The following is a 21,360-nucleotide window of genomic DNA, read 5'->3' as shown; positions in this document are numbered from 1 at the left end:
GCTGTTAGCTGCTTGAGCCCCTCTACATCCCTGGTGCAGGCTGTGAGCTGTACGCCGGACGATAATGAGCTCTCGGCTCACTGAACGCCTGTCTGGCCTGAAAAATATCTCGGCCCCCACTATGCACCAACATCACACTGAGGACTGCCCTGAATCTCAACACACTACATTGATAAGCCAGCTGACCCTTCACACACACACACATGCAGGTATCAGGTGAAGTGTGCTTGACCAGGCAGCAGGTTATTCACTGAGGCACAGGACCCGATCGCTGCAAAGTGGAACAAATTATTAATGCTTGTCTTCATGAATCATTGATGCACATCTACATTTTTATTTCCCAAAGTTGGAGGTATAAAGGGAGTCGAGTTTGAAGTCTTTTTAACAATGACGCTTGGTGAGAGGGAGTGTGGTCTTAATTTATCTAGAGATTAAAGCCCAGTCAACTGGAATAGTTGCTTGTTAAACCGCCACAAATCTGCCCCGCCTATACACCGTTCTGAATAACTCCCTTCCAATCAATTAAATCTGTAACAAACAACTCCAGCCGTCGATTAAATCAATAGCACAGTCTATTGGAAACGGACCCACTGTCGGTGGGGTTACAGGTAAATATTGAACTGGGTTGATAAATGAGTGTAGCAGGCTGAGTATACAGGCCCTAGCTCTCCTCACTGGAGGACTATCAATCAGCCAGACATTTCAAATAAAGTGTGGTCTAACAGCTCTCGCATCCCAGTCCCCGATCATACTGTTACTGGCATTGACTGCAGGTTGGTTTGCGTGACAGTGGAAAAGCTTGTTTCTGTTCCTGTTTTCTCTCCCTTCTGTGCCTCGCTCTCCTTGGTCAGTGACGCTAGCCAGTGCCCATACTGAGCAGGCCATCTGTCGGCTTCTCTTTAGTGCTTGTCAAAAACAAACCCACCACTTTTTCATAAGTACAACCCGCTCAGGCATCTCGCGGCTAGATTTATTTCTTCTCTTTCACGTCACATGGCAGGTAAAATGTGCTAAAAATATATTCTCTTGAAGTTCTGCGAGTCGCCTCGGACAAACGTGTTCATTAAATGGCATGAAAATGACAGATCCTGAAGCACTTTCTCACATAACGAACACACAGCTTTAGAAAGAGCGTCATGTTCAGAGATGTTAGGCTGAGATTTTTCACAGCTCAGATTTGCCACACCTTGTTGTGTTTTTATGTGATATAATATATAATAAAGGACAACTAAAACTCTGTACATCTGGCTTGCTTGTCAACCATCTCCGTAAAATTGCTCTAAAGTAGATGAGGGATGTTGACAGGAAGAATCGATAAGTTCAATCACAAGTCCACACTACAGCGAGAAGTGAAATTGGATGCTGGAGAATTTGATCCCCGCCATCAACTCATAGACACTTCCTCCTGAATCTGGCGGTGGTGAGGGATGATGATGGTGTTGTGAGTGAGAGAACACAAGAGGCAGAGAGGAATGCTCGAAGATGGAGGGGATGAGTGTGAAGATATGAGCCTCTTGTGATGATGGATAACGAGGCCAAGCACCTGCTTAGTTTATAATGGTGACGGGTGTGGTGTTAACCATTTCTCTACCCTTTTTTTCCAGATGCATCATCCTATCCAGATGAAACCCGCTGACAGTGAGAAAACAAGTGGTAAGTGGATTCGTGTTACACTTGTTCGAGATTCGAATATCTATTTTTGCGCATTATGTCCATGACAGCGTGTCCTATCTGACCGGGCGACACCGCGCCGGGCGACACCGCGCCGTGCGACGTGGCGTGCTGTTTTGAACCGCCCTGTTTCTTTTTTCTTTTCTTTTTTTACATATATTTATTGATTTTATACATTTAACACATTGTAGATGCAACACAGAAACTTCCCCCAAATTGAACTTATGGCAGTATATGAAATAATAATAAAAATAAAAATAATTTCGTAATTTTACTCTAACGTCACACATCCAGAGCCCTCTTCAATGTCACCATTTTTAACAAATTCCAAAAACATTTCCAAGATGTCATTAAACTCCAAAGCTTTCTTTCTCACTATATATGTGAGTTTCTCAAGAGCCAAACTTGATGTTAAGTTTTTCAACCAGTGGCTAAGAGAGCGGCAGCCCTGTTTCTGTTTAGTCCTGTCGCTTGCTTTGTAAGCGCCACAACGGACGAGAAACAGCTGATTCATGAAGGTGAAATGAGGAGTGATCTATACGATACCTGCTCATTTCACTACAAAAACCTAAATAAGGAGGCAGCTGGCTGGAGGGAGATCGTCTAAATGTTTCCTACTTGCTGTTGGCTATATTGTATGTAATTTCCATTAAATATCCCAATATGTTTTTTTAATGTGTTTTCTGTTAAAAAGTACAAACGTACAGTTGCAAGTACTGCTCACCTTGAGTGCACAGCTGATGGGTACGTGGTAGTGCTGGGCGATATGGATGCTTTTTTGAGGTGGAGGCTGGCATCTTCATCACCCTTTTTATAAGGCTTGCCGCAGTAGTCAGTGTTACTTGTTTTACACGGTGTTTGGGCACACACCGATTACATTACTTACTAATTATATTACTTTACATTCCTTTCCCAACTCCCCCACCGTTGTTTTGCTTTTTTTTATAGAAATAAAACCCATTTAGTTCATTTTGGCGTATCAGCGGCGTGTAATCAATACGCTACAAACTGAAAGTGAAAGTGTCTGTTTCATACAGAGTCTCAGCCCAGAGTAGCAGGAGTCAGATTTCACACACGGGACGAGAGAGTTGACAGACAAGACGATGGTGGAGGATTTGGTGTCGAAGCGAAAAGCAAAAGAACTTATTTGGCAATATTTCAGATTTAAACCTAATGCTATGAGGGAACCATAACGTTAATGAGGCAATCAGCATGCGGAGGACGGAGCGGTTGCAACTGGTGTGCTCGCTGCAGAAAAGCTTGACCTTAGAGGCAAGACACACAGTCATCTAATGTTAAAAAGATCAAAGTAAGCGCGCTACACATATTGATCGCCATCTTTTCTTGTAAAATGCCCGGTGTTATCGGTAACACTGGTGTTGTCACGAGTTTGTTAACCGGTCACATCCCTACTTTTCATACCTCAACATGTATAAACTTGCGTTGGCGCTTCACTTCTTCCGTTCTCTCAGGCTCTTTCCTATTTCCCTGCTTCCGTCTAGATACAAAAACACACGCCCCATACGCACATCCATGCTCATACGCCTCACACACCCAGGAGTGTGTCTGTGGGAGGGAGAGAGCCGGAGGAGAAGCGAAATTCCAAAGCGAGTCTCGTGCCGGCAGTTTAAAAAAAATTACTATTTATACTCTACGTTGGCGATAGTCATTTACTACAGCCCACTTAGAACAAGCCACAATACATTGAGTATATTCGATACATCGCCTACCACCAGTACGTTGTTTGTTTACATGACGTAACGGTTGCTCTTAGGACACAGTGTCACTCTCTCTGCGGCCGAGTTCTCTCCATCATTACGGTTGTTGTTAAATTATTCCCCGTTCAGCTTGACCCAACGTTACAATTGATTTTCAATTAATGAAAGTGAAATTGTGTGACTCCCGTCACGCGGTGCATTCAGTGCTGTTGAGGCAGACAGCCGTGGTATCGAATATTAATTTTCATATTTCAATGTTTTTCTTACAATTTTTATATATATATATAAGGCTGGGTGACATCAGCCATAGGACAGGAGGATACAGACATGATATCTGTTGAGGAAAAATCTTTTTAGATTTAGCCATGACGAATGGGGTATGAGATTTTAAAAGAAGACGGGGGCTTGATTATGACCCCGTTTAAGGCCGGAGAGGGACTTAGTTCAGGAAATGTGCAGCAATACACAATTTCTCTATAGTGTCAGGGGTTAGCAGGATTAAGGGCTTTAAAAGGCACCAAGGGGAGAATAGTAGAGCAGGTACAGAGGATCTGGAGGAGAGCACAAATGGATGATACAGTCATCTGTCTCGAGAAGTACACACCGAGGAAAACAAAGCTGCAAGTTGCAGAGATTTGGACAAGAGGCTGGCACCTTGAGCGAGAGGCAGAAAATGTGGCAGCATGACAAGGAGAGAGAGCTTGAAAAAGAGAAGTGCGAGATTTAACGCCTGATGTAACTGCCGCTTTCATAGCTCCGTAATTGTTTGTCTGAATAGCTTTTCCCCTTTTCATCCCTCTGCAGCGGTAGAAGACAGAAAACTCTTCATTGGAATGGTTTCAAAGAAATACGGCGAGAACGAGATCAGAATGATGTTCTCGTCTTTCGGACAGATCGAAGAGTGCCGAATTCTCCGGGGACCAGATGGTCAGAGCAGAGGTAGGTGTGCTTTCAGCGTAGGCACAGAGTGTCTTTGCCTCACAGCCGACACCCTCAGCGTAGCCGAGTACATATTCTCATCAAGTATTTATACAGGCCTCTCCCTTCTCCTTCATTTAAAGCCCCCCCACTCCTAAAATCAAGTGCTATTTACCTCCAGTAGCACCCATTCCTTCCCCATAGTCTATCCTCCCGCCACTGTTACACTCCCAGCCTCTACAGCGAAGGGCCACTGCACTCGCTGTCCGGCACAATGGCCCGTCGCCTTGGCAACCGCTGGCTGCCGGTGTTCGTGGGCTCAGCTGGCAGGCGGCTCGGCTCAGCTCAGCTCCTCCTTTACCGCCTCCTTCATCACACTCTACAAAGGCTGGAATTAGCTTGTCGTCGCATCTCCTACGTAGCTCCCAACTACATAAAGCCTCAGATAGCAGGCGGCACGAGCCTCTCGTGTTGATGTGTACGATACACAGTTGACCATGAATTTCTCTCTTTTTTTTTTTAGTAAATGTAACCACAATTTGAAATGGACGTTAAAATACCCTTTGATATTTGCAGATCTGACACAGTTTAGCAAATCAAAGCCTTCCAGTGTGTATTTATGTGTGCATTTTATGTGTTTATAATCACTGTTTCACCATGACACCACATAGTCGAGCCTCGTTGGGTGGCAATTTAATCCGTCGATCACTGTGCTCATGTGACACGTGTTACTGTTCTCCTTGTTGTGTTCTTTCTCCGTGTGCTAACCAGTGAGGGTGGATCTGTGTGCTTGGGAGTTGCCATTCTCTGTACTGTAATGTGTTTTTTTGGGGTTCATAACGAGTTGTCCAAACCTTTTGTCTTGTTTTGTTTCTTCTTGTCCCTCCCTCCCTCCCCCCCTCTCCTATTGTTCCCCCCCTACAGGCTGTGCGTTTGTCACATTTGCTACCAGGGCAATGGCACAGAATGCAATCAAAACCATGCATCACTCTCAGACTATGGAGGTACTGTACCCCTTAGCACCTATTTCTCATTTCCCCCCCTTCCCCCTCTCATGCATTCTGCTGCCCCCTTGTGTTGGAAAGATGAACAACCTGTCCAAGCAGATGGCCTCCATTTATCACAGAGCATGAGTCATTTCCAAAACCACTCTTGCTAATTACAAAATTACATTGTCGTCTGCGAAATAATTGAATAAAACTTGAAACATTGCCTCTCACGTAGCTGCTGAATCCGGAACTAACAGGACACAACGAGAACTGCTGTCATCTCTAATTTTGGGCTGAACTAAATGCATCTCATTTATAGAGTGCTCCAGGGATGACATATTTTTGTAGGTCAACCAGGAAGTTAGCATCGCCCTGGGTTCCCTCGACAAAAAGCCAATGAGATTTTTCCATTGAGTTTTCGATTATTGCAGAAAATAAGCTCTGTAGCAAACAAACCTTTATGATACTTAAAGATTTTGTTCAGCAAGATAATCTCCACAAATGATCACCACTTTTATGATTTTGAGGTGTGAATGCAATCGGCAGGAGTAAAAAGCTAAAGCTAGGCTATAAACAAACTACACCACAGTATACACAACGAGACTGTACAGGCGGACGAGTCAAAGTGATGACGTTTAGTAGTCTCACTTAGCCACTTGTTTGCAACCGCCTTTTTAAGACACAAAGGCTTCAAAATTCACTAATGGGGTATTTATTGATGTGTTTTATGTCATAGAACAAAATGTTAAAATCTCTTCAGCTTGGATAGTTACAGAGTTTATTTCAGGCATCTAACTAAAAACCCATTGACTTCCAGACGAGGGAACCGTAAGTGCTAAAATGCTCATTAATTTCCGGGTTTTAGGACTCATTCCTGCACCACTCTATTGATTCTGATAATATTTTAGAGCCTAGCCATCACAGTGTGCCGTGATCAATCTATATTTTTGGACCACAGGGAAAAGAGCTCACACCATCAAATATAGGCTAACAAAGACTGGAGCAACTACTGTGTTAGATTTCTTCAAAAACTGGGTCCATGTCATCATGTAGCCGATGGTATCTTTGTGGAAGTGGAGCAGCAGTAATTTGACAGCTAGCAGGTCAGAGGCTCCCCAGTGAAGCAGCAGACCAAGTCTAATTAGGAGCCCAACCAAACATAACACTCCTCATACCAGATTAAACGCAGGCCCCAGCGGTGCTGCCACCTATTTCCCCGCATATCATAACCTTCCCAAATCTCAGCTGCCATGGGAGGTGCTGCTGGTGCAGAAGCCATTTTCCCTGTCCGGCCTGGTCCCTGTCTGGCTCTCAACTCTCAAAATACTCTAGCACCGCATGCCTTGTGTCCATGCGTCTGTCTGAACAGTCCGTTTGTGAGATTGTGTGTGTATTGTAATGCATTTTTCTTGTTGACGTCTGCTGACATATCTTCGTTTTGAATGTCTGTTTAAGTGTTGTCTCCATCTGTCGTCTGCTTGTCTGTGGACTCGATTCAGCTCCTCAGAGTGCTAAAAAGATTCACCGTCTGCAGCATTGTCCTTAGGGATGCACCGATCTGACTTTTTCAGTCCCGATACCGATGGTGATACCTGGGCTTTGGGTATCGTCCGATACCGAGTACCGATCCGTTACCAGTGTTTAATTAATAAGCTGTATGCCTCACTATGTGGAAATGACTGGGATCATTCTGTTATGTGTAAGGCAACATCAGACTTGACTTCAACATCGCTTTCCTAACTTTGTAAAACAAAATGTAACAAATGAATACATAGATATACATTTACTGAATTGTTATTTATTATTAAAATAATAAATCGTTCACCAACAACTGGGAAAAACAAATTGGTCAAAACTTAAACAGGAATTCAAATTTGAGTATATAATGTATATAGTATATAAACATTGTCAACGATATCTGATCCAGCTATTTGAGTCAGTATCCACCCGATATCCGATCCGGTATCTGTATCGGTGCATCCCTAATTGTCCTTTGCCCCTTTTTGGAATGTGGCCTGGCTCAGCTATGCATGGCAGATGTCCTCTGTGTGTTGGCTTTAATATGAATGCAACAGGCATTAAAAAATGCATTAAGGCATAGATGATAACCCCCTTTTTTTGAGAAATTCCTTGCAATGACTGTGTCGTTGCATTGATGAATGAACTGTGGATTCTTCAGTGTGCTTCTGAGTCGGTCTAACGTCTCTGATCTCCTCACTGCTCCAGGGCTGTTCCTCACCTCTGGTGGCGAAGTTTGCCGACACACAGAGAGATAAGGAGCAGCGGCGCCTGCAGCAGCAGCTAGTACAACAGATCCAGCAGCTCAACAGCGCCTCCACCTGGGGAAACCTGGCCGGCCTGGGGACCCTCACACCGCAGTACCTGGCAGTAAGTGTTGCTAAAAACACGCAACCCCGCAGAGCTGCACAGCTACTCCTGTATTATCATATGGCACAGCTTTAGTTTCAAAATGTATTAATAGTGTAGCCATATGTTTACCATATGGGCATCTTGACTTGCAAAGTACAAATGTAGAAAAAACACAACTGCCTGATAATAAATAGGAATATGTATAAGGCAATACATTAGACGTGAAGTTTATAATAAATTAACTTGTGTAGACGGAGTGAGATAAAAGAGAGGTGTTGATTCATCTTAATTTAAGAGGGTGTGGTTTGTGGTGGATATGTTCCAGCAGACCACACAGTCCCAACAAAAACTGAAAAAAGGCAGGATTTTTCTCAGGGATATGTTGTATTGACTTGTATTGTCAGGTCCTGATCCTGTTTTGTTTACCTGCTGTTTGTTAAACAGTGACTGTGACTGATCAGGATCAAAATGCAGCGGCCATTTTGTCTACAATATAGACTGTCTCGTAGGCCTCAAAGCTTTGCAGAAATTATTGAAATTGTTAAGTTATCAAACTATATTAGCTTATCATAGGGCTAATAAACTGTATATAGTGTGATGGTGCTGAAATCAAATAGATAAAAGGTTCACACATTCAACTGATTCTCTTCGGCTCAGAATAGGAATATCTGGTTTCACTTTCTGGCATGTGACTTGCATGTGCTTACTCTTATTTGGAGTCAGTGAGCATGTGACATTAACATGGGCAGAATATGAACAGCTGAACACGTTAAGTAGTGACAGGTTTGAAGAACGGATTGAACTGACTGAGCAGCTGTTTCATCTATCCAAATACACATACATTTTGATTTAAGGGAAATAGAAGGATGTTGTGGCATCAAAAGCCAACATGACGTCCGCCATTTGGTAATGTTTCTTTAACAAGACAATGTCGACTTGAGTTTCTATACAAACATTACCCCTGCTTTGTTTCTGCACCTCAAACTAAGACCCCATTTACACTTAAGTTATATTTTCTTAATACGCAAGGGTCAGCGTGACGTACATTTTGTCATCAGAGGGTGTACGTGTAGAGTCTGTGCGGATGTCCACGTAACGGCGATTTGTTATAACTGCAGCCGCTATGCTTGAAGTTATAGCGTAGCGATCTACTGCACAGAGAACACCTCCTCCAAGCGGACAGTATAAACAGAACTACTACGTGTCCGCCTCCATTCGGGAGTATAATTGAGGGTTTACTATCCACAATGTAACACAAAGATGTGAATAAATCTTATTTATGAAGTAACTAACGCCAGCTAAACTGATATTGTTGTACCTAAACAGCTAAAGAGCATAAGTTATTGTTTTTCTGGTGTTAATGGCAGTTACCAACAGCTTCAGGTGCATTGCCAGCTCTTCCTGGACTGGAGCAGAACCGACCCTGATTTGCATGTAGCTTAGGAAAACAAAGACGGATTGCAATCAGATTTGCGATGCGGCCTAACAGAGACTCGTATATGTGGCTAAGTGTAAATGAAAGTGTCTTAAATTTCATCTGGAATTCATCAGGATATGAAACACTTGGAAGCGACAATCGTAAATGGGTCCTAAATCACTAATGAATTCTGTTTCTCAATAAACAAACAAATCATCACATATTAAAAGATGAGTGTATGACATTGTTGAGGAAATATTTGACATGGAAAGACTCACATTTGCTGAGAATTGGGACAAATGGACAGCATATCATACCCATCACGGGGACACCACTTGACCCTCTGAATGAACACAAGCAATTATGATTATACTGTTGATAAATTAAGACCTGATTGTGTGTCCCCTATTTGCCTCTTGAATTCAGTCTTTCTGTCTTTGTGCTCAACAGTTGCTGCAGCAGGCCACATCTACCAGTAACCAAGGCACTTTCAACAGTATGCAGAGGCTAGGAGGTGAGTTCACCCTCTCACATGTCGTGACCACTGTTTCTTAAGTCATCCTCTATAAATGAACAAGCAGACACTTCTCATGTCATCAACGCTGTGACTCAGTGCCTTACGCCCACATGGTTTTAACTACCGTAAATTACATTGCTCGTTCAGATCAGTGGCACATTAATAATCAGTGTTGTTATTCTGGGCCTGTGCAGGCTACTTAAAGACAAACACACAGCACATAACCACGACTTGGTTCAATTAAAGAGCAATAGAGTTGTGAGGAAAGATGTTCCATGTTTTAAAGCAAGAAACGGCACACACCATAACTATAGAGGTCTAGTAGTAAAACCAGTACTGCATTCTCCCATTGGTATTAATAAAGCACTATCTAATACAACCCTGAAACCAGTGTGAAACTACAATAAACACTTTGGATTGTGTTGGTACAGTAATGCCAGAGTGATCAACCGTAATGGCTTGATTATGTTTTGAAAAACAAAACCATGATGATGAAAGAACTTTCTAAGGATGTGTTAGATGGTAACTTGACTAACAAGAGTGAATGGAAAGCAGTAAGGGTGGGGAATCACCAGAGCCCCCATGATACGATATTATCACGATACTTATGTGACGATCTTATTGTGATTTTAAACATTTCGCGATATGCTGAGTATTGCGGTGAAATAAATCGCGATATATTGCGATTTATGACCTTTTTTCAACCCCCATTTATGCAGTTTGTAAACATCTGTTTTATCTAATAAGATGGTTTTCACTCTGTTCATCTGAGTTTTCATTCACATATCTTGTAAATTGGGAGCGTTATTTAGTGTTCTTCTCGACAAGCTAACATGGTTAATACCAATGGATTCCTTAGCCAGTGTCTTTACTTAAGCTTTAAGACTGAGCCCCGTACAACCTCTGAAATACAGAAGAGCATCGGATCAAGAGGTTAATAGTTTACATAATAAAAGATCCATACTTGATATCTGCGTATCTATACAATATTGCCACGCAAAATATCGCGATACTATGCCATATCAAATTTTGCGATAGAAGATTGATTACAAGACTGCCATGTTGTATCGAGGCAGTGTGAAATAGAGGAGGCTGAGAGAAAACTGAGTTTTTTAATTGATGACGTAGTCCCAAAATCCCATCCCATCTTAAACTGTAAGGATGAATTCTCTATGTTTGCATTCTGGAGAAGTTTGTTTCCTCTACTTTTTGGAAAGGCATTTGTCTGAGATAACTTCAGTATAACTTTGGAAGACTTTGGTAATCACCTCTGCTTCCTCGTTCTCGCAGCGGGAGTGAACCCCCTCCAGCTGCAGAACTTGGCCACATTAGCTGCTGCGGCTGCAGCCCAGAGTTCTGGCAGCCCGACCGCCGCCAGCGCCCTGTCAAACAGTGCAGCCCTAGGAGCCCTTGGCAGTCCTGGTAATTAAACTTGAGCTGTACTATGTGCATGCACTGTATATACAGTATTAAGCACCCAGTGTGAGTCTAAGCCTATGTTCATGGTTATTTTAGTTCAGTTGAGAGTGCTTGTTTATTGATGTGTTTTGCTTGCTGAGTTTTTGACCTTGTTTGCTAAAGTCCCCTGTGTCTGTTATCTTAGTTTATCTCCAAACAACATTTAAATCCAAGTGTAAATAAAACCCCCTCACCCAATGAGTTGAACATACATGTTAACAGTTTGTCCTCCTGCTGCTCTGATGGTATCAACCAACAGCTCTTCAAACCTCCCTCATGATCTGCTATTTGCCTAACGGCCCTCAGCCATTCCTCATTTATTTTATGGGAGTTAATCAGCCACATGTAAAATTTTACGAGAGCCCCCATTTCCCTTTTAATCTGTGTAAATATACATTGGCTCCATCTGTCCGAGTTTGGCATATTGCTGCTGCGGTAATGACCTCTCCTCGTTAAGAAGAGACAGATTTTTAACTGCCCCCTCACTGCTGTGTCATCCTCTCGTAACCGTAACCATTTGTGGCAAAGATGCCAGACGTTTAGAGCGACATGATGTGTTTTGAACAACGTTTAGAGAGATATGAGGTATTTGAACATGAGCTAGTAACCCCTGTGGTCACACACACGTCTTTTTTTTTTTTTTAATTGTGTCTTTCAACAGTTGGTTCAGCGTCCAGTGCGAGTGCTGCCATGAACACCTTGGCATCTCTGGGCACCCTGCAGGGTCTCACTGGGTCCTCTATGGGCCTCAACCTCAGCGCTCTCACCAACAGCGTCAGTGGTAAGAACGGCCTTTTTTAAATCGCTGGATTAAAGCTAAAAGAAGCAAGTTGCTAACGGTTGCACACTTACAACAATGCTGCATTGAGACATTTTTACCATGAGGCAGCAGAAAGACTGATACATAGATCAGGGGCCACTTTATTAGGTACACTTGTAAAATCTAATGCAGTCTAAATAACAGCTCATCCATAAATTCTACTCTACAAGGATAATGTTAAATATTGAGAGGTATTGATTTATCTTTGTTTATTATTGAGGTGGTAGTTTGGTTTCGAACTAGACTCCGTTATATTAAGGTGCTTCTAATGGCTGGTTCAGACTACACGATATGAGCCCGATTACAGCCCGACACGGCCGTCGTAGGGTGTCGACTCGGGAACGACAATGAGTTTCATCTTGTGTAGTCATAGTAGACGACAACCGACGCCGCACCTGGGACGCCTCACGACGTCCCGACAAGGTCTAGCATGTTTGATTTTACGCACACAACTGTTTGCAACGGCAAAGCGAAAGAGGAAAGATGTTCTGTAAGGTGCAATTGTGAAATGGAGGAAAGCTTTATAGAGCTATGGCAACGACACCCCAGCGTTTTTGATGTTCCCTTGAGGAACTACCACGACAGAGTGAAAAACGAAAAAGGCTGGCTTGAAATAGCAGAGGCACTTCAGCAACCCGGTCAGTCCATTAGCATCAAGCTTCCTTCCCAATGACATCACGCACGTCTTAAAAGACGACCAGCGATGATTAGTCAGGCACCGACGTGTAGTCTGTCATGTCTCTCGGCCAAGTCACAACAAAAATGTATGTCTCTCAATCACCTAATCTGCATAGTGACCATCGTAACATCAAAAATATTGTGTAGTCTGAACCAGGCGTAATGTGTTGCCCACTCCATTGACAGAATATTAGAAACACATTTCACTATTATGCAGTCCAGTACAACACCACCACTAACTAGGACCTCAGTAATAACCACATAGTTGAATTAACACCTATTGGAAGGTTTTAACAAACTCCATCCATTGTAATCTTTGTAAAGGTAGAACATGTTGTACTGGACTGCATTAGATTTTATAGGTGTACCTAAAAGTGGTCAGGGAGTGTGACTTGATGAGCAAAAGTCTATTTGTAAAAGTTTGTTTTTCTGCCACCTGGTGGCCCAAAACATTCAATTCCTCAAAATAATGTTCTGCATGGGTTCAAATATGTTTGAGTGTACAATCAAATTGTTTGTTTGTATTTTACAGGTCTGGGGGCCATGAATGGAGGCCTGGGAGCCTCCATGGCCAACGGGTCAGCAGCCAGCTCAATGGACGCTCTGACCCAGGCCTACTCAGGGATGCAGCAGTACACCGCCTCCGCCCTGCCCTCCCTCTACGGCCAGTCTCTCCTGCAGCAGAGCATCGCTGGCGGACAGAAGGAAGGTGAGAATTATCACGGTTGTTTCAGACTGTTTTTACATCATTTTATCAACCATCTGTTTTCTAAATAAGATAGACTTGATGACTCCTAATTGTGTCTGTGTGTGCATCTTAATGTGTCATTAACTTGAGTGTCTTGATCTGTTTTTTCTTACCAAATGGAGTAGGGCCAGAGGGCGCCAACCTGTTCATCTACCACCTTCCCCAGGAGTTCGGGGATCAGGATCTTCTGCAGATGTTTATGCCTTTTGGAAATGTGGTCTCTGCCAAAGTCTTCATCGACAAACAGACCAATCTGAGCAAGTGCTTTGGTAAGTGTGTTGGCACCACTGGTCTCTGAAGCTCTTTATAATAATTAATGCTACGTTGTGTGGTGGATATTAGGCTGTCGTGGTGCTACCTGGCCTCCCCTTGAAATAGAGCTGAACCGGTATTAATCTACAGCAAGCAACAGTTCATTTTCTCTCAAACAAACTTGGTTCTCAAGTTGTCTTCAGGACAGTTCAAATCTGTAACAGAAGTCCTTTTCCCTCAGTCATCATGCTCATTTTGAGGCATTGAACCTCCCCGAAAGTAATGTGTTTTAAACATGTGTTTTTATGTTTGCACAAGGTTTAATCTTTTCATTGCAGCTTTAATGGTTTTGAAATATGCCATCATTTAAAACTGTTCTAGTATTATGTAAAAACATGAATGATGACACAGAAATATTTTCTGTTTTAAATTGATTAGTTATATTTGTGTTTTTCGTTTAATTGATTCAAGGATTGTTTTCAATTCTGTTTAGACTAAGGGTGGGAAACATTTTTTATTCCCTTATGTTTTGTTTGTTTGTTTTTTTTGCTTTTTTACAGTAAAAAAAACAAATATAAATATATAATATAAATATTTTTTATAAATTTAAAATTTATAAACAAAAATATACCATTTTTGATTTATGTTAAAAGTTGCTTTGAATGATTAATTAATGATAAGGTAGAAAAACAAAGATTTTAAGTTCGGGATGGCTTTAGGGTTGTATTTCGGGAGGATGGTGAAAAGTTGAGAGCCTCGTCCACATCACCCCATATTATCTTGAATACATAAAACCAGCCATTTTGAAGAGATATACATTTGAGAAATCACATCTTCATTTAATGCATGTGTTATTGAAGACATATAAACGTTAAATATTTTATAAATGCGACCAAATAAATGCACTCAGGTGGAATTAACAGGTCCTTGTTTTTTTTCTCTCATCAGTAAAACAAACGGTACGCTAGCCTACGAACATTCAGGCTCCTTCATGTGGCTCAAAAGATCTAAATGTTAAATAAAAGACTACGGAGGAAATTCTGCTAATTCATTTGGCGACCCTTATAAAATTTCCTGCGAGACGTACCTGTTGTTCCCGACCCAGTCTTTGGGAATCACCGCTCTAGACCAAAAACTAGTTCAAGAAATCTGTGATGTTGCCTCGTACACTTTGCCTCTGAAGTACAAGGTAACGACAGTAGTTGGGTTGACTGCATTTTGTTAGTATGTGGAGGTGGTGTGTTCAAGTTAAAACTGGGTGCTCTTTAAATGTACATAACATCTCCTCCACCTTTTCGTTCTCAGGGTTCGTCAGCTATGACAATCCCGTGTCTGCGCAAGCTGCCATCCAGGCCATGAATGGTTTCCAGATCGGCATGAAGAGGCTGAAGGTTCAGCTGAAGCGCTCCAAGAACGACAGCAAACCCTACTGATCCTAGCCCCGGGGCCTTCCCCCCCTCCCCAGCTCTAATGCTAGCACTGCTAGGGTAAGTTCACCCTCCAGCCAAGGTCACCACAGCAGAGACTCAGTGGGGCAAGGGGAAAGGAGCCCACCACAGGAGGGAGACTCACTCTATTCCTAACAAAAAAAAAAATGGTTGCGAAGATCTTTCCACATTTTACTGTATTTCATTCCTGCGGTTTTATCATGTAATTTGAGTCGGATTAAATATTTTAATGTATATGATTATTTATGACTATCACTGGAGTCAGTGTTCGCTGGAGGTATTTTGTGTCACTGTAATTAGTGGAGAGCATCAGGTGTGTGTTTCCATACCATTCCATTGCCTTCAGGTCAAGCTAGACAGGTTGACTAAGGATCAGTTGAAGGGCTGAAGCCACGTAGACCCTCGGGCCCAGAGCTTCAACCTGTGTTTGGCTTTGTCTGTCTCGTTCGTCTGTCATTCTTAATGTGAAAATCTTTTGCACTCTAAATTCAATCTTTGCTTCCCCCCCCCTCCCCATCTTTCCTCTTTCTGTCTCCCACTCTTTCTCTCGTTATCTAAGCCATGTCGAGCTAGGCTACCTCTCTCTTCTCCGTATTAACAACCTCTTCCAGTCATTCCATCCATCCTCCAGGTCTCCCACTAGGGGGACTGGCTCTAGATGGATCTCTTTGGGTGCCAAGTATACAGTTTGTGCATGTTGGAGTCTCTGCCATATCGTCCTAGTTGGTGTCACTTCCTTAAATCTGTGTATTGTTTTTGTGTGTCGGCGGGGTGGGAGGGCGGGGGAAATGTTGACCTCACTGTCCTTACTGTATGTGGTGATTGGCATTGTTTTTGTTGGTTTTTGTGCCTCATGGCTAAACGATTCTTGTGCTGTGCCCCTAACTTTCTCTCCTCTTTGTCTTCTCTCTCTCTCTCTCTCTCTCTCTCTCCTCCTGTCGTGTTTTTGTTCCTTTTTTTAGAACAAATCTCCATGCCTGTTTGCTCATCATTAGCCTAGCATGTCTTCATGATGTTGAAAGCCAAGCCAAACTCCTGGCCTCATCATCCCACCATTGTCTGTGATGTCTCTCTAAGCTCGCCTGACCAATACCTGGCCACCCACTGACCCTTGACCTTAGCTCAACCTGATTTTCTCTGCATGTATATTCATTTTTTTTTGTTTTTGTTTTTTCTGTATAGAAATGTGACAGGTGGGAGAGAGGTCAAGCAAATCAATGTGAAAACTTACCTGCGTTGAATTCATTTAAGAGACCTTTTTTTTTTTTGGGATTTTGCGAATGTTTTAAAAACCTGTGGGATTTCTTAGTTTTAATTTAGCTTTGTTTTTTTTTATGTTTCTTTCGTTTTACCTCTCTCAGTAAAGTTCACTTGAAAGTTGAATACAGGGATCGGCACACAGCTGTGCTATTTGGTGCCATTAGCAATATGTTGGCTTCTTAAAAAAAAAAAAAAAAAAATGCTACAGACCACTTTCCAACACTTTTGAAAGTCTGACCAGTAAAACCCCTCTCAGTGCTCTGTAATGATCTCTACATTTTGCGGGCAGTGTGAAGATTTACACCAAGGCTATTTAGAAATATATTTTCTTTTCATTTACAAAAATATCCAGTGTATTTACCTTTTTTTGAACTATTGAAGGCACAATAAAAGGTACATTTGCTCTGTTGAGAGAAATGACTACCTACATGAGTCAACTTTTTTAGAACTGATTCACAAATAGACAATCTGTGGTTTAAATGCACACTTAGATTACCTATATTTTATACCATTGAATCTATAGAAGTTTAACTAACAGAACCCAGGCAAAACTTTGGGTTTTTTGTAGGTTATGTTGTAATGTCATCTGTGTCGGGGGGGTCTTCAGTGTATTACATTTTTAAAGAGGACTAAAAATCAGTTTGATCAGCGTGGCCGTTTGAGGGTCATTTCTAGTAAATTAAAAACACTTAAAGTCAAAAAATTCCTCTGCATTAATTGTAATTTCAACTTCTGGGTAAAGAAGTACTTTTTTTTTGTAAGGGTCACAGTATGTAGACTTTTTTTTTTTTTTCCTGCGTTAAAGAAAAATTTAGTGTTCAACTTCCATGGTACGTCTTGTTGACTTTCTGTGAATTTTTCTCATTAATAATTAATTTAATTAATGGATGTTTCACTTTGGTTCCGTTTGGATGCCTCATGAAAGATGATTTACAATGTCTGTTAATCATACAGATGCCAGACAATGTCTTTTTGTTTAAATTTGTTGTTAAAGTGCCCATGTGTCAAACTCAGTGTTTTTGAATTCACACATTTTTTCCTGTAATATTACCTAGTTTTCTTTACACACACACACACACACACACACACACACACACACACACACACACACACACGCACACACCAAACACTTTTCTGTGGTTGCAAATGTGGGAGCCCCTGAAGAAGAGATCACTTGGACACAACACACGACCTGTGGGTCTCTGCACATTTTATAGACACACACACTCTTGCTTTTTTATTTTAGTTTTTAGCGGATTGTTCTTTTAAGTGACTTCCAGTATCATGTTTCAGTCGTACACGATGCATATTAATACGAAATCCACCACAAATAGTGTTGGTTTACAAATACATTCCATTTTTTCAGCACGAAGTTTACACGTTTTTTTTACCGGGGTGGTATTTTGTCTGTTGTACTACACGTTGTGGAGACGACCCTGGTAAAATAACAACCACTTCACCCCCAAAGAAGGGTTCCCTAAAACTGCGTACCTGATGGCGCTGAAGAGTTGTCAACTCAGGGGCTTTTTTTGTGTGTGAAACGAGACACTCACACAGGATTACGACACAAAAATGCACAATTATATCACCATTTGACCTTTTATTTCTTTCCTCAAAATGCATAAATATTCCAAAAAAATATAAAGAGGTACCAAATTTGAAAACAGTGCTCGAGGGATGGTGTTGTTTTGTAAGGAAACGTTAAGCACAAATGTGGGAGCTAATCACTTTTGCAGAATGTTGTGTGTGTGATTATAATCCCCAAATTTTCAAAGGTACCACTGATTTCACTTTTTAATATGGGCATGTGCTTTTTACGGTGTGTTTTTTCTATCCAAATGCAATACAATATTCAAAGTGCCATATATACGTCTAGAAACTGCCTACACATCCTTATCAGGCCTTGGTTTAGAGATTGCTGCAGTTCGCCTTTTTTTGTCTATTTATGCCAGTGTCATGAAAGCTCTTGTCACCTGCTCTTTCTCCTCCCCTTCGCTCTGTGTGTTGAGTTATTGGTAAATGTGTATTGTGATGTACTCAATTTGAACAGTTGGTTAAAAAACTTGTAGATAAACAATAAACTTCCCTATACATTTGAAGGTTAAACCTCTTTCTTAGTGAGTGTGTACTGTAACACTTTGCGATACAGACGACATGTGACCAGATGTGTTAGGGAATTTGTTTTGAAAAGTAAAAAAAAAGCTAAAACTCAAGTTAAAAAAATAACTTAGGTGCCGTGTTAATAAGATCTTTTAAGTGATAAATTGTGTGTCAAACACTGAAATGCAGATCTGTGGTTGGTATGCAGCGTATGGTGAAGTGTTACTGTGAATGAATAAAAAAAAATTAAAAAAAGCACAATGTACAGTCCACAGCGGTCCGAAACAGGAACTTGACTCACTTCAGGGGCTTCCATCACAAATCTCGTTCGAGCTCTAACAATCACTTTCTCTGTTCTGTTGTGTTCATATTCTGAAGTGCTATTTTTTGACAAGTGTGGTAGCTTTGCATCTCTATAGATATTGTCTTGCTCCAAAAGAAAAGAGGAAAAAAAAAAATCTTTTCCTGTGTTATTTTCTTGTCTGATAATCGGTAGGACTTTGTTCACCAATAATTTAATAGATGTTTTATCTTGTCTTGATGAAAGCCAAAGTGGGTGCATCTTGATGTGATCTGTATTATACATACAGTTTTTTCTGTTCAGTCAATATAAAAATTTTTGAAACTGGGTGGGATTTGAAAAAGAAAAAAAAAAAAAGACATACACAGGCTTTCCAATTTCTACAACTGGTTGTTCATATGTATTTTGTACCAGTGAAGCTTTTTATATTGGAAATTAAAGAAAAAAAATCTATATTGGAAAAAAAAAATTGTCTGGCCTCTCAATGCGGCCTCGCCTTGACCCGGTCTTGAGTTTGGCCTCTTGGTGGTGTCAAGCAATTTTTTTTGTTTTTTGTCTCTAAAAGATGCCTGATTTTGATTTTACTTGGATCTCTACGTGTTCCTCACTTCGTTTTTCAGTTTCGGGGCGGGGGAGGGGGGGTTGGGATCCTCTAAATCGTGGTAAGTTTCATGTTAGTATTCGTGCTGTCCACATAGTTTAATGGTCATCAGGATTTCGACAACTTTGTGTGGATAATTGTCTTAGTTGAAGAGTTAACTATCTGTTTAGTTTGAGCCTTGCTTTTTACCTGTGTAGAGTTTTCTGTTTTTTCCCATAGCGGAGTGCGTAGCCGAAAGACTCTGTGTTCTTTTTTGGTCAATGTTTGTTCATGTGTGGTGTGTTTCTTTGCCTCTGTCTCCAAATTAAACCATTTCCCCTAATATGGACTGTGTGTCTTTGTGCGTTGTGCTTGTCCAGTGTTGTAAAGACATTTTACAAACCACCCCCTCCCTCCCCCAGTGTGTCATGTCTCGCTAACTCGTTTCTCTTCGTTGTGCTTCTCTTTGCTTATTTCTGAGCGGTTTAGCAGGTTTATTTAAACCTTAATGTGAACCTTCAGATGTCTGATGGACTAGGGGTGTTAAAGGGGATTCTTTTGGGTTTCACTTATAAAACGCCATTATACAGCTAGTTTGGGTATCTTATACAGTGGTTCCCAAACTTTTAACACTTAAAGGACCCCTAAACTCACAATTTAGACTGCGGACCCACATTTTGTTTGTTTCTACCCGCTAAAGGAGAGTTTTTTTCTTGCCGCTGTCGCATAAGAATGCATTCTCATGGGGGATCTCTTGTTGGGTCTCTAAACTAGAGTACGGTTTAGACCTGCTCGACATGAAAAGCATCTCGAGATAACTTCTGTTATGATTTGACGCTATATAAAAATAAATTGAATTGACATTTTGTCCCTGGGTTCCCCAGAAAGTGCATGAAACCTGTGACCAAAACAGTCATACATTCTGTCATTGTGTTACTTATGGATGGAATTATAGTGAAATTAAATTATTCCCCTTTTTATTGGGGACCCCACTTTGGGAACCACTGCTCTTATACATCTGTGAAGCTGCACCCTGAGGTGTTTACACAAATAAATGAACATTTGTGTGAAAGCATGAATAAATCCTGTCAATATAAAGTTGGTCGTAAACACCTTGAGTTAAGACTCCGTGGTAGTAGTGAAATGATTGATCAGCAGAAGATTAGTGCTTTTAGACCTCAAAACAATAGTCAGTCATAAGAAATTAACTGGCGATCATTTTGATAATAGATTAATGATTATGTCACTAGTTCCAGCTTCTCAAATGTGACGATTTGAAGCTGTTCTCTGTCTGCCGACATGAAAGAATATCTTTTTGTCATGGATGTTTTTTGAGGGGAGAAATCAAGTAATTTGAAGAGAACTTTGCCTCCGCAAAATCTCCTCTGACATTTTACAGACCAAACAATTGAATCAATAATGGAAGTAAACATTAGGTGCAAGCCTGAGAACAAAGGTCACAAACATTTGTTGGTTCAAGCTTTTCAAAATGTGAAGATTTGAAGCTAATCTGTCTTCCATGACACCAAAGAGAATATATTTTGGTCTTGGGTGTTTTTTGGGGGGAGGAAACAAGTAATTTGCAAAATAATGAAGAGAATTTATTAAAATTTTCTGACATTTTATAGACCAAACAATTAATCAATAATGGAAATAATCATTCAGTGCAACCCTGAAAGCAAAGAATCACAAACATTTGTTGGATCCAGCTTTTCAAATGTGATGATTTGCTTCCTCTCTGTTTGATATCATTGTACACGGGAGTGGATATATTTAGATTTTGGACTGTTGGTCGGACAAAACAAGCAATATGAAGACATCACCTAGAGCTCTGTAAATGGATGTTTTTCTCCATTTTCTAGACACAATGACAAATGATCATCCGATTAATTGATAATGCAGAAGTATTAGTTGCAGCCTTACTCCGTAGTAATGTTGAATACTTTCCAAATGGTAGCAGCAACTTGCTTTATACATCAGGAGATGCAGCTTCCTGACAGTACAGACGTCACTGATTGGTTTGATCCACTTATCTCCTACTGCGGTCAATAATGTCCAATGATGTATATCATCTTTAATGTGATGCATCTTTCTGAGGTTATTATAAAGTAAAAG

At 41.1% G+C, this 21,360-nt stretch overlaps 1 protein-coding gene across 7 annotated transcripts in view; it reads left to right on the top strand.

Moving 5' to 3' along the window:
• The window catches only part of LOC119486585 (CUGBP Elav-like family member 2), a 40,794-nt gene extending 21,206 nt beyond the window's left edge, over positions 1-19,588 (top strand). For 3 of the 7 annotated variants that reach the window (XM_037766783.1, XM_037766786.1, XM_037766785.1), the window contains exons 4-13: positions 1,605-1,653; positions 4,194-4,328; positions 5,232-5,311; positions 7,523-7,684; positions 9,534-9,597; positions 10,891-11,022; positions 11,720-11,839; positions 13,089-13,265; positions 13,427-13,573; positions 14,862-19,588. In XM_037766783.1, the coding sequence (XP_037622711.1) occupies positions 1,605-1,653; positions 4,194-4,328; positions 5,232-5,311; positions 7,523-7,684; positions 9,534-9,597; positions 10,891-11,022; positions 11,720-11,839; positions 13,089-13,265; positions 13,427-13,573; positions 14,862-14,989 (1,194 nt within the window). In that variant the 3' untranslated portion in view covers positions 14,990-19,588. The remainder of the gene's footprint in view (positions 1-1,604; positions 1,654-4,193; positions 4,329-5,231; positions 5,312-7,522; positions 7,685-9,533; positions 9,598-10,890; positions 11,023-11,719; positions 11,840-13,088; positions 13,266-13,426; positions 13,574-14,861) is intronic. The other 4 variants (XR_005206559.1, XM_037766784.1, XM_037766788.1 and 1 more) reach the window with 4 other exon arrangements.
• Positions 19,589-21,360: the final 1,772 nt, after the last annotated feature.

Source organism: Sebastes umbrosus, chromosome 4 (genome assembly GCF_015220745.1).
Source record: "Sebastes umbrosus isolate fSebUmb1 chromosome 4, fSebUmb1.pri, whole genome shotgun sequence".
Classification (NCBI taxonomy): domain Eukaryota; kingdom Metazoa; phylum Chordata; class Actinopteri; order Perciformes; family Sebastidae; genus Sebastes; species Sebastes umbrosus.
Note: the sequence above shows the minus strand (reverse complement) of the source record. Positions and strands in the feature narration are given on the sequence as shown.